Below are 12,111 nucleotides of genomic sequence, written 5' to 3'. Positions count from 1 at the left end.
CCTCAAAAGTCAACTGGGAAATCCCGTTGACAGGGGCAGCTCTACCAGTAACTGTATTTGCTCAGATCAGCAACACCCTGGTGACCAACAGTGCTGCCTAAGGGATGAGATGCTTGGGAAGGGTCTGCCCAGTCCCTAGCACTGGCACTGTGAGTGTGTGGCTGGTCTCAGCGTGCCACCACAGTGAAGGATATCTGCATGTGACCCAGGGAGGGCTTTAGGGGCTCACCTTTGGGTTTCAGCATAGAAAGGGGGTGATCTGGGGAAGAGAATTCCCATTTTCCTCCACAGAACCAGTGGTAGAGGGACACATGAAGCTGATGTGGCTGTGTGGAGAGAGGAAAGTGGGGAAGGGAAGTTGTTGGTTTGAGAGCTGGCAATTACACCATGCCTGGAGGGCTACGGACATCCTGACAGCATGGCCTGAAGACAGGGGTCAGCAATGACATCCCACGAGAGCTATTCATAGGCAGATGCAGCTGCTGGCCATGCTGAGCAAAGAGTTCTTATAAAGGATGTGACGGAAGTCCTTAGCTTTGTCCCAAGGCATGGTTATGCCCCATCCTACCTCCTGCCCTCTGGTTCCCAGGCACTGGCTTTTGAGCCTGGCTGCTGAAACTGCAGGTCTGCCTTCCCTGCCTCAAGAATGCTCCCAGATCTGCCTGGGTGGAGAAGGCTGCTGTCTGCTCGGCCGAGGGTGGGTGGTCAACAGTACACTCCACCTGCCCCAATACTCCCAGGGCAGCGAGAAGATGTTCCCCAAGATATTCAGCCCTGGGTCTGCTCTTTTCTGACAATTTCCTTCAGCCTCCAGCCCATGAGGACACTCCTACAAGGAAGGGGAACATCACTGCCTTTTTTTTCCTACCACTTCTGAGTTGTCCTGCAATGACATTTGCCCTGGCTAGGAATTGCTCTCTCCCTGTCTGAATGTTTATGTACCAAATACCCACTCCTCTGCCTTTGTTCTCCAGTTCCCCAAGCAGGAGCACCTAGTTCTTAAGCAAAACGTAGGTAAAGAGCCCTTCCGAGGACAGAAACCTTGCCATGTATGGGTCCAGAGGGAAACTAGCAATAAACCTCACTATTTCCAAGTCGTTAGTTAGCGATGGCTCTGGGCTGCTCCATCTTCTGTAGCCAAGAGGCACAGACCAGATTTTATGAGCAAGAACCCCAGAGAATGAAACTTCTGGCTTGTCCAGTGACTGAACTGTTTTCCAGCCACAAAAACACACCTCGAGTCAAGGGTGAGGGCAGAGACTTGCAAGGAAGCAGGAGTTTCCTTTTCATGCCCCAGAGAAATCTATTTATTTGACCAGCAGGGCTGAGAGCCGCTCCAGCCCCGCCGCTGAGGGATCCTCACCACTTTTGTTTTAAGTATTAAACAGCTGGAGGGATGTCTCCACTAAGAATATGTGCAATAACAAAATCATTACTCTCCCTAATTATGCTCGCTAATGTGCGCCTTATGGCTAGAAGACCTATTCCGGATTACTGAATTTGATGAATTTATTAGTAAGGAAGCAGAAGAACAGGATTAGAAATCCCAAAGGTACAATATTACATAATGCTCCAGGTTCATTTATTTTGACAAGCTTAGTTTGGTTTTAATTACTTATGATAATGAACTGAAATGCCTTCTCTAGGCTGTTTTGTATGAGTAATGGAGGCTTCCTGAAGTACACCGCATGCATCTGCTGCGGAACATCTCCTTAGGACTTGGACAAGAGACAGAAGTCCTGGGGGAGGGCGCGGGGATATCACTAATTCCCAGACACTAAAAATACCCGCGGCAGTGCTGGAGAATGTGCTGCCAGATTACAGGGCAGGGGCTGCTCCTTGCGCTGCATCCTTAGAATGACTCCCAGCACACAAATGGTGGAGAATATTGGAAAAGAAGGAAGAAGCAGGGAAAATGAGGGGAAAAGATTTAAAAAGAGGCAAAAACGGGAGAATGGAAAGGAAAACAAGGGAAAATAAGGAAAAATAAGGGAAAACAAGGAAACCCAGGGAAAGCCATAGAAAACAAGGGAAGACCATGGTAAACAGGGAATAAGAAGGGTAAACAGGTTAATACAAGGGAAAAGAGGGGAAAACAAGGGAAAACAGTGGGGAAGGAAGAGAAAATGGGAAAACAAGCAAACAGAGGAAAACAGGGGAAAACAATGGTAGGCAGTGAAAATAGAGCTAATACAATGGAAAACAGAGGAAAACAGCAGAAAAGAAGGAAAAAAAATCCGGGAAAAAAGGTAAAAACAGGTTAAAACAATGGAATGCACGGGAAAACCAGGGAATCCAGAGAAATGCAAGTGAAAACAGGAGAAAACAAGGGAAGATGATGTAACACAAGGGTAAGCAGATAAAAGGGAAAAGAGGGGAAAACAAGGGAAAGCAGTGGAAAAAGAAATTAAAGTGGGAAAACAAGAGCAAATGGTTGAAAATAGGGAAAACAATGGAAAATAAGAAACAAAGAAAAGGGAAAACATGGGTAAACAGGTGAAAACAATGGTAAAGAGTTGAAAACAAGGGAAAATAGGTGAAAAACAAAGAAAGCAATGGAAATGTGATAAAAGAGTGGGAATCAAAGGAAAACATGAGAAAACAGAGGAAAAAATGGATGGAAGACCTTGAGATGGCCAAAACTGCACCATCACAGATCAGTTGTGGCTCCCACCATTTACCTAAAAGTCATAGTCAAAAGGCTTGAGACAGATAGCTTTCTGGATTGCTTCTTGCTGCAAAGTTGCTCTCTGTGCTTTCTAATGATCTGTGTTCCACTGTGTCTTGTCACTTAGGCCCTGATGAGGACCGTATGGCATTACTGCATCATCGTGGTGCCGCTGGTGTTTTCCTTCAACATGCTGGGCACCATCACTGACAGCATGCTCACCAAGGCTGTGCCCTCCTCTGACACCGGTAAGGCTCATCACAAACATCAAACATGTCTTTTTCCCTTTATTGGGTCCATCAGGTAGTGGTGTTTGAACAATGCTGAGTAAGCATCTCACTACCAGAGCTCCCAGTCCTACCAGGCTGCCGCCAGGCTCTGGCCTTTTGTTAGGCCTGGACCTTCAGCCCCATTTCCCCTGCACAAGGTGAAGTCCCCAACCCAATAGGCCTTGTTCTTTGTGAGCAGTTCCTTCATAAAGCAGACACTGACCCCAGTGCCATCATCCCTAACTCAGCACCAAGCCATCTGCTTTGCCTCCAGCCTCACGCCATCCCTGCCCCTGCTCTCCCCTTTGGCCATATTTTTGTGAACAGTCACTGTATTTCTCTGTACAATGGGGCACAAATCTTCACACGTGCAGTATTTCTTCAGTCAACAAAGATACCTCCACGCAGGACCCTACCGAGAATCAGATTTAGAGTCTGCACAGCCCTTTAATGAAGTTTATAAAGCACTTTGGAGATGCTTCTGGATGAAGAGCTTTTCTAAATGTCACTCTCGTAGTTTATTTGTAGAGTTGAAGATTGCCTCTGCTTGTCCTTCATGGCAGGGGAGTTGTACCAGATGACTTTTAAAGGTCCCTTCCAACTCAAACGATTCTGTGATTCTGCTACGAATGCTGAGATCCTGTAGTGTTCAGGCATGGTGCTTCTACCTGGGAGAGCAGCCCTGAGACCGCGTGGAGGCAAGGGATGGGGTGTGCCCGGAGCACGTCTGCTGCTTCGTGGCTTGGAGTAGCACTCATCGGGGAGGGGGAATGCTGGAGAAAGGACACCAAGGGGCTCTAGGGCATGAAGCAAGGCTGGAACTCATCCAGGTTCTGCTCAAAGGGGCTTTGTAAGGAAAAATGGAGCATTGCTCAGCTGTTAAAGCCCGGAGGCAAAATTCAGTCAGAGAGGAAAATGGGTTTAGTTGCCTCACCCTGGTCCCTGCTTGCGTATGTTGTTACGACAGGATGAGATGGAGGCAGATGGGCAGGATGGAGACAGCCCACGGGGTGGCGGGAGTATGTTCTGGGCGCTGGGAGGGTATGGGCTCTATTGTGCCCATCCATCCCAGGCTGATGCCATGCCAAGTGCTCCTGGATCAAAGTGGTGCATGACGAGGAGGGACACAGCTGGCATGGAGGATCGCAGCATTGGAGGAAAACCATCTTCGCTGGTCCTTTGTGCCCCTCACCTTTGCGACACACTTCCTCCTTGCAGTGTTCCCCAGGGAGGAGGCTCTGTTCCCAGGCAGTGCAGGAATGCCTGACACAGCAGAGCCGTGGCCCCGCAAGCTGCCTCCCTGCAGCAGCTGTGGCGTGGGTGTCCCTGGGGGCAATGCCACCACAAAATGCCGCTCCTAGCACACGGGTGCTGCACTCAAAGGGGCAGCAGCTAAAGCATGGCTCCGTCCCCTGCCAGCCCAAAACTGGCTCTGCAAAGGACCCATCTAAGGCCGTTCCTACTGAAGCTGATGAATTCCATCGAAGGAAACAGTGTGGAAATGATTTCATTCGTTTCCCTTTGATTTTTTTTTTTTTTCCCTCCCCATCTTCAAAGGCAGGAAGGGAAAATGTTGCACCGCACACACGTGTGCCGCTCTGCCGGGTGTGTGAGCTGGTGGGAGCACAGCCCCAAGCCAGGGCGGGCCCACAGCCACACAAGCGCTCCTTGTCCCCTGAGAATGGGGGTCTTGTTCCTGCTCGACATGTGGAGGCAGGGAGGAAGTGGAGCAGAGCATCATCCTGGACCCGCATCTCGTGATTTGATTTGCACATCAGGCGCAAAGCCTTAGGAGAAGAGCCTGCAGCGAGGCTCAGCCACCGGCCCCCTAGCTTGGGAAAGAGGAGAGGAGAGGAGACAGTTTTTTGCTGTTGTGGTGACTTGTTACTGTTAAAGGTCTGAAGTTAACTGGGATCCATCACGTGAGTTGCTTGGAAATGGAGCAAATGCTGATTTACAGTGTCCCAAAGCTCCAGGGCATCCGACATGAAGGATCTAATTTAAGCCCATTAAATAGAAATTATCTTTCTCAGCAACGTGTTACAGCCCTGCCGAGGAGAGCCCAGCCTTTCAAGAGGATGGATTTCAGCTAAAAAAAAAAAAGGAAAAAAAAGTGCCTCCTCAGTCATGAGAGCCAGTTTGGCAATTGCACGTAGTAATTAGTTTAATTCAAATACCCAGAGGGAAAAAAAATAATTGCAAAACCTGCCCAGAAAGTTTGGTGGTTGTGGGATCGTTCCCATTGGCAAAGGGTCAGGCTGAGGTCCCACCCCTCGCTGTTCCCATGCGCAGGAGGAGCTGGGCAGCTCTTCAGGGAGACTTCCCTCTCTGTATGTCACACCTACGCCCTCAATTCAGGCTCACTGCACAAGTATTTTAAGCATTTTTGACAGAAGTGCAACAGTTCCAGGCCAGTGTGACACCAACCCATGTCTGCCTGTCCTCCCCCCAAGCTGGGATCATTTCTCCGTGGTCACCCACTGCATTAAGCCATACAGATAGCACCCTGGGGTCCACACCTTGCAAGCAGGACAGCTTCTCCCTTGTCCCGGATACCACTGGTGATGATTCAAGTCATGTATTGGTGGAAAACCGATGCCACTAGCTCAGTATTGGTATTAAGAAAAATGATTGAGAACAACATTTTGGAGTGGGACCTAAGTAAGTTCCTTGCACAGCTTGCCCATACTTAGTGTGGGCTAATGAAGTTCTGGCCTGCATGGCGAGAAGCCCAAGGTCATGGCTGCATCCCGTGTGACATCCTGGTGGAAAAACCTGCCCTTGCCCCAGTGGAGGTGCTTCCCCTCCTCCTGTTCGCCATGCAAATGCATGCTCTGCTGGAAGGAGAACCGGCTGAGCCAGGTGAAAGGCTCCCATTGCCATCCAAATTGAAACATCCACTCTGTTCGCAAGGCGGTGGGGGTGATCTCACGGGGGCTCAGTCTCTACTTCTGCTTTTAGTTACCTGTTCTTAAAGATGTAGTTAGACCTTTCTAGCTCCTGACGCACTCCTAAGAGCCGTTCTTCTGTCTCATGAGTGAAAATACATGGTGTTTGCTACTTGGGTGGGCTGGGACCCCTCAGGTCCCCACAGCTGCTAATTATGATATTGAAAGGAACTGTGTGCTTTCCTTTGGGAGGCTTCAGTGTCCCTGGAAGATGCCCCCATCCCATCCCATCCCATCCCATCCCATCCCATCCCATCCCATCCCATCCCATCCCATCCCATCAGGTCCAGGAGCATCTCCCAGTGCCAAAGGCTACCAGAGATGGTTTGAGGCCGTTTCCTACCGCAGCAGGGGGAGGCCACTAGCACTCACCCAGATTTCTCTGCTGTTTCTCCTAGGGGCCATGCTGGGTATCTGCGCCTCGGTCCAGCCCTTGACGAGGACAGTGGGCCCAACCATCAGCGGCATCCTGTACAAGCGGTTTGGAGTCTCCTCCTTTGGCTACTTGCAGCTCATTGTCAATGTCGGTTTGTTTGTTTATCTCTCAAGAGCAAAATCCCACTGAGAGACAAAAAGCCACTAATGCAAGAAAGCTGCCTCTTTCTTTTTTTTTTCCACAGGAATAAAGCAAGCAATGTTTTTGTGTGTCCTCTGGCATTCTTGTGCTGGAGGCACAACCCTACACTGAGCCCCTCCTGCTCACTGCAGGCTGCTCATAACTAAATACCTTGCAGCTGCCTCCATTATAAAGTCCCAGGCAAGAATTAACTGATAGCAGAGGGAAGAAGTTACCTAAAGGGGGTTACCAAGCTGGGAGCATTTGCAGAGAGCACTTTGCAGCCCTGAATGCCAATGGAGCCGAGCACTGACGGATGCTCTCGAGGGAGTACAGGTTGGTTAGCAGGCACTGAGCCTCATGAGACGAAACTTCAACAGGTTGTGTTCCCCTTTCCAAAAGAGCACCGCTTCTTGGACTGCGGGACAAGAGCACCTCACTCCTTCCCAGGCACTTTGTTTTATGTAGAGCTGGGGGCAAACGCCAGCAGGCAGAACACGGTATAGTTGCGGCGAGTTCTTGTGCCATCTTTAGCTGCCGTTACTCAATTACCTGAGAAAACACTCCAAAAAAGCCCTGACCAACCACATGGGAGGCTCCTGTATTCCCTCACTGGCCAGAACTGGCCCTCAATGCACTTTTCCTCCATGCTCTCCCCTGCAGAGGGATTACCAGGAGCTTCTTCACCCCACAGCCCCATCCAAGCCCCCAAAGTGGTGATCCCACCACTGCCTTACAGCCAACGCACCACAAACAGCACCCACAAAGCCACTGCACCACCGCGTGTAGTAATAAAAAGTGAACCTTTCAAGTAATTTATTTGGAATGGACATATTAATGCAAAAGCAATATTAAGACCGATAACTGCTGAAAGACATTCATCAAAATAAATACAAATATAGATACTACAAATAATTTAAATTGTGTCGAACACCACCAGTCAGTGTTGAATCTTCCTCGCGTCTCATAAATAGAAGATAACCGTTCAGGAAGCCGCGCCACCCAAAGCACGTGGGCGCTTCGCTGCAAGTCCCGTATGAAAGTCTTTGGTTTTTCTTTTTCAAAATGCATCTCAGGCAAAGCCCGGGGCTCTTTGCTCAGCAGCCTCCACAGGCCTGGAGAAAACCAAGCTGCTCCCAGCTATCTTCCGCGCTTTCCTTCATTGGTACCCTGTCCCTTTTCAGTCCAAGACACTTGCTCTGGTTTACCATCCAGCGGTATGCTCTGAAGGCAGCAAGAAGAAGCAGGTTAGTTAAATGAAGGGGCAGGGGAAAAACAAAAATGAAGGGCTCTGAAGGGAGAGGAAGCACTCGGCACTCATCGCAGCATTTGCGGTGTCTCTACAGGGCGTTCGGCAAGGAAAGCGCTGTTGAGTGCCACTTCCTACGCCGATAACTCTCTGCCACTGGCACGTGTCTGGCTACCACTCAGAATCCCCAGCACTGTGCCCGTCTCCCACTCGGAATTCCTAGCACTGGGTTCGGGAAGGGTGAGTGAGCCCCAGGAGTCGGGCACAAGAGCTGCAGGCAGAGCACATGCTGCGCTCAGGGTGCGGCACCCGGCGCTGCGCTGGGAAACGTGGGGAGCGGCCGTGGGAACCCCATTGCCACGCTTTGGCACCATCTCTCCCCAAAGCACGGCGTGCAGGGGATACAGAGGTAAGGGCTGGTGTGCGGGGGGGTTGGAGGTATCTCTGTGGATTTGTTAAGGGTGGGAGGAGTGGGGGTGTGGGCTCACCTGGGGGCTCAGGGCGCCCGGGCCAGCCTCCGCTCCTGGGTGCCCGCCGCCTGCTCCATCTCCTGCCGGCTCTTGAAGTCCTGGATGGCCCTCTTGTTCTGGAAGTCGATGAGGGCCATGGTGATGGAGGCGTTCCAGCAGCTTTGGTCCGGGCACCGAAAGTCAATCTCCTTGCGGTCCTTGGTGACGATGGTGAAGTAGATGTACTTGCCCGTGCGCTCCACGCAGTCCACCTTGAGGATGGAGCCGAAGCCCAGCTCCTTGCCCTTGGCCCGCTTGTGCCCGTCGGGGAAAAGGCTGAGGCTGTCCTTGGTGAGTACCACCAGCTTCTTCTTCCACAGCTGGAAAAGGCTGTCGCTCCGCTTCTCTAGCTCGCCCTCGCGGATCACCTCGGCTTGCATCTTCATCCTCTCTCCCTCGTCCCTTCCTTCCGTCCTTCCCTCGTTCCCTCCCGGCTCCTGCTCCCCGGGCTGCGTGGCTCCCACTGCGTCTCGAGCGGCGATGACTGAGTCTGGCCGCGCCGGGACCAATTTATTGCAATGATTCAGCGCCGGGCGCCTTCCGGTGCCTCCCCCGGGAGCCCGCCCGCCGCCCCCTCGCCGCTCCGCCTCCCGCCCTCCCCCGGCCGCGGTGTGCTCCGCTCCGCGCCGCTCCGCCCTGCCGGGCTGGGACCCACGCAGGGGCGGGGCCCGACCTGTGTTGCTGCGTGGGATCCCGACGTCGCGGTGCCTCCGATTCTGTGTCCCCGTTGCGTTTCCGTGGTGGGGATGGGGTGGCTGTGATGGACCCCGCCTTGCTGCTCGTCTCCTCCCCGAAGCGTGCTCAGCCCCACCGCCGTCTCCCCCCGCCCCAAGAGCCCTACAGGCGCCCGATTTGGACCCCAGCCTCTAATTTGGGTCCTGGCCAAGCCCGCTCACTTTCAGCTGCAAATCGATGCAGCATCACCACGAAGCCTTCCCTCATTGCCTCCGTGGGGTGCCCCACCTACCCGGCTCTGCACCAGCACTGCCCACCCTTATCGTTCTCACTGTTCTCCACAGTCACTGCGTTTACCCCATTTTCTTCCCCTTGACCCACTCCCTCTTCCCAGGGTCAGCTCCGTGGTTTCCTAGGATTCCAGCCACTGCCCATTGCCACGGGGCCATCTGGGAAAGCCACAGCATCAGGAGGTGGCACCCATCAGATCTGGCGTCCCTTCCTCTGCGCACCACTGATTTTGCCACTCTTTACAATGCTGGTTCACCTGATCCAGCATGATAGCCAACAGCAGCCAATTTATCTAATTTTAGCAAGATTTAGCTTTTCCTTTCAGCAAGGGAACGGTCCAGGTTGACATTATCTGGACAAATGCTGCTCTGGCCACTGAATCGTCAAAATTCCTGCCCAAAAGACCCCGTAAGAATGAGGTATCTGAAGCAGGTATGAACAGAGCTAGAGCCTAAGCTGAGTTTTCATTATTATTATTATATTATTCTAAAAACGGCTCCAAAATGCAGCAGGGAAGGGTCTTTGTGCACAGGAAATGGGACACCACTTCAAACAGAGCAACCTGGCAGAAAAAAAAGAGAGGTACAAGGAACAGCTGCAGGAAGGCCCCCGGTCTGGAAGGCTGCGGGATGCGGCATGTCTGTGCACACCTTGCTTCAAACGGTCTGTGCAAAGCAAAATCTGCTTTTCAGTGAGGCTCACACCTGCGGGTGGGGGTCAGCAGCCCCCTTTGGGGTTTGTCTTCCTGCTTTGGCGTTCATCAAAGTGATCTGCACTGATCCATCACGCTGAGAAGTGCAGAATCTGTGCTGCCACGGCCGTCAGCGTGTCTTAGCACTGAACACTCAGAGCACTGCTAGGAAAAAGTAATAGGTTGTTGGGGGAAAAAAGAACGCTCAAAGTGTAGATAAAAAATGGGTTCTTGCAGCACCAGTCCTGGTTTTGAATGTATGTCCACTATAAGAACTCTACTTCTTTCCACATAGATAAGGCTTGCTACACGGATAACCACAGAAAAGGAAAGCCCAGTGCATTAACATACAATAATTCTCTATCATTGGCATTGTGGCCATGCAAAAATTGCACAGAACTGGTCTTAAAGCAAAGCAATGGGGACACCGACTGCCCCCAAACCAGGCAGCTCAGCTTAGGAAAAGGAGAAAAGTGTCTGCACTGCCTTTAAAATAAATTGAGTTAATGAATCGGGTGAGGAATTGACGAGGAGTTAACAGCCCTTGGCACCGGAATCTGGGACAAGTGTGATGTTCCCAAGCGCAGTTTGACTACACGTGGGTGTCCCTTCCTAGAATAAAACAGAACCGAAGCAGCATCCGCATCCGACTCCCGCCTACAGAGCCCAGCAGGGTGCTGCCGCCTCCCTCTGCAGCACCCCTCTCCCAGCCCATGAGAGGCCCTGCTGCTCTGTGTCATGGTGCAGTGCATGCTCCAGAACAGGGATTTTGGTCAGGATTTCAGTTTTTGGGTGTGTGTATCCTCCCGCTGGCAAAAGCGCGTTGCCTTAGTTACGCGAGTCATGGTGACAGCGCAGCATCTCCACGGGAGGGGCCGAGAAGAACACTGCATTTGGGGCTCGCACCAAGAAAAATGAAAAATATATTTTTTTAAAACCAGGAGATGGTGATTTATCTCCTCTGCAGCTTTCCTCATGCACCCTGCAATGGGGTCTCCAGTGGGTGGTAGTGATGCATTCAGCCCAACCCAGCCCAGCCCAGCATCTCCTCCTGGGCACGCGGGGCTCCCGCCAGACACATCACCCCTTACTCACACCCTGCGTGCTATCAGCGTTTCCACTGCTGTAATGTTATTTTTCCCGTTGCTATTTAGCTGATGTGATCCTAGCAATGTGTGCATTCCCTGCCATGGCTCTGTGCTGGGCAAGGACCGCCAATTCAACCAGCATTACCCCTCCGCAGCAGGAAGTGGATAATTGAGGCCATATGACCTTTTTTTTTTTTTTTTTTTTTAATAATAATGATTTCCTTTCCTTTAAACCTGACATCTGTAGGAGAAGAAAAGCCTGCTTACAGGCTTGAGGCTGTAATCCTGCCAGCTGAAGTCGATTAGTAATGGGGAAACATACGCTCTTGCCTCGTAAACTGCTGCCTTCCGAGTTTCATCGTTTGTGTCAGAGGGCGGCTGTACCCACGGGCACCCATGGCAATAGATTAGTGAGCATCAGGTCCCTTGAAATCTTGGATTAAAAAGAACAACACGCAGAATAGCTGCAAACTGGGAGGGTGGAACTGGAGAAGCAGCTGCCAGGAACAGCATTTTGTCATGCTTTTCACATATACCTTTCTTCTATTTTTTTTCACATTTTTATATTCCTTTATGCACATATATATATGTATGTATATAATTTGATGTGAGTATTCCTCAAGCAGATGGGGAAATTTAGGGTTTTGGTTTCTTCTCGTCCTCCGCCCTTACAAACATCCTGGCCCAAGCAGTGCCATCGGCCCCAGCCTGTGACCCAGGCAGAACAGCTCAGGTCTCAGGGCAGAGCCGGGCGAGGCAGGGGCAGATGCTCTTTTCCTGGGGCACCTCACTTAGGAAGGTCTCGACAAGACAGATGGAGGCCACCAAGGCTGTTTGTTTAATGATTACAGCACATGCAATGCAGCAGGGCTGGAGCTTTTCTGCTGGTTTGGGGCTAACTTAAACAAGGGCAGCAGCGGAAGCATCTTTCCTCAATCTGTGAGAGTTTTTCATGCCGTACGCAAGCCATGTATTAATCAGCAATATCACGTAGCCCCAGTTGCTCAATTTACTAATATTTATCTGACTAAGACTCCTTTTTCCTAAGCAGCTTGAACATGTTTCATCCCACTGACTCAGTGTGTTGCCGCTGTGCGCTGTAAACTGCTGCACACAGTCATGAAAGCATCGCGAGGGGCCAGGGGCAGAAGGAGTCATCTCCAGGAA

The 12,111-nt window shown here is 51.3% G+C and overlaps 2 protein-coding genes across 3 annotated transcripts in view; one reads left to right on the top strand and one right to left on the bottom strand.

Moving 5' to 3' along the window:
• The window catches only part of SLC22A18 (solute carrier family 22 member 18), a 53,469-nt gene extending 46,213 nt beyond the window's left edge, over positions 1-7,256 (top strand). The window contains exons 9-11 of one of the 2 annotated variants that reach the window (XM_021402782.1): positions 2,796-2,916; positions 6,284-6,408; positions 6,506-7,256. In XM_021402782.1, the coding sequence (XP_021258457.1) occupies positions 2,796-2,916; positions 6,284-6,408; positions 6,506-6,511 (252 nt within the window). In that variant the 3' untranslated portion in view covers positions 6,512-7,256. Of the gene's footprint in view, positions 1-2,795; positions 2,917-6,283; positions 6,478-6,505 lie in introns of those variants that run through there. The other variant, XM_021402781.1, reaches the window with a different exon arrangement.
• PHLDA2 (pleckstrin homology like domain family A member 2) lies at positions 7,231-8,727 on the bottom strand. The gene is made up of 2 exons (XM_021402783.1): positions 8,179-8,727; positions 7,231-7,665 (listed from the first exon to the last, which is right to left on the bottom strand). Exon 1 carries the CDS (start codon positions 8,583-8,585, stop codon positions 8,187-8,189), a length of 399 nt encoding a protein of 132 aa, XP_021258458.1. The 5' UTR covers positions 8,586-8,727; the 3' UTR covers positions 7,231-7,665; positions 8,179-8,186.

The sequence above is a fragment of the Numida meleagris genome, chromosome 6 (genome assembly GCF_002078875.1).
Source record: "Numida meleagris isolate 19003 breed g44 Domestic line chromosome 6, NumMel1.0, whole genome shotgun sequence".
In the NCBI taxonomy this organism is placed as follows: domain Eukaryota; kingdom Metazoa; phylum Chordata; class Aves; order Galliformes; family Numididae; genus Numida; species Numida meleagris.
Note: the sequence above shows the minus strand (reverse complement) of the source record. Positions and strands in the feature narration are given on the sequence as shown.

Excerpts from the sequence above, each read along its gene's own strand:
- PHLDA2 (XM_021402783.1), bottom strand. The coding sequence starts at position 8,585 with ATGAAGATGCAAGCCGAGGTGATCCGCGAGGGCGAGCTAGAGAAGCGG.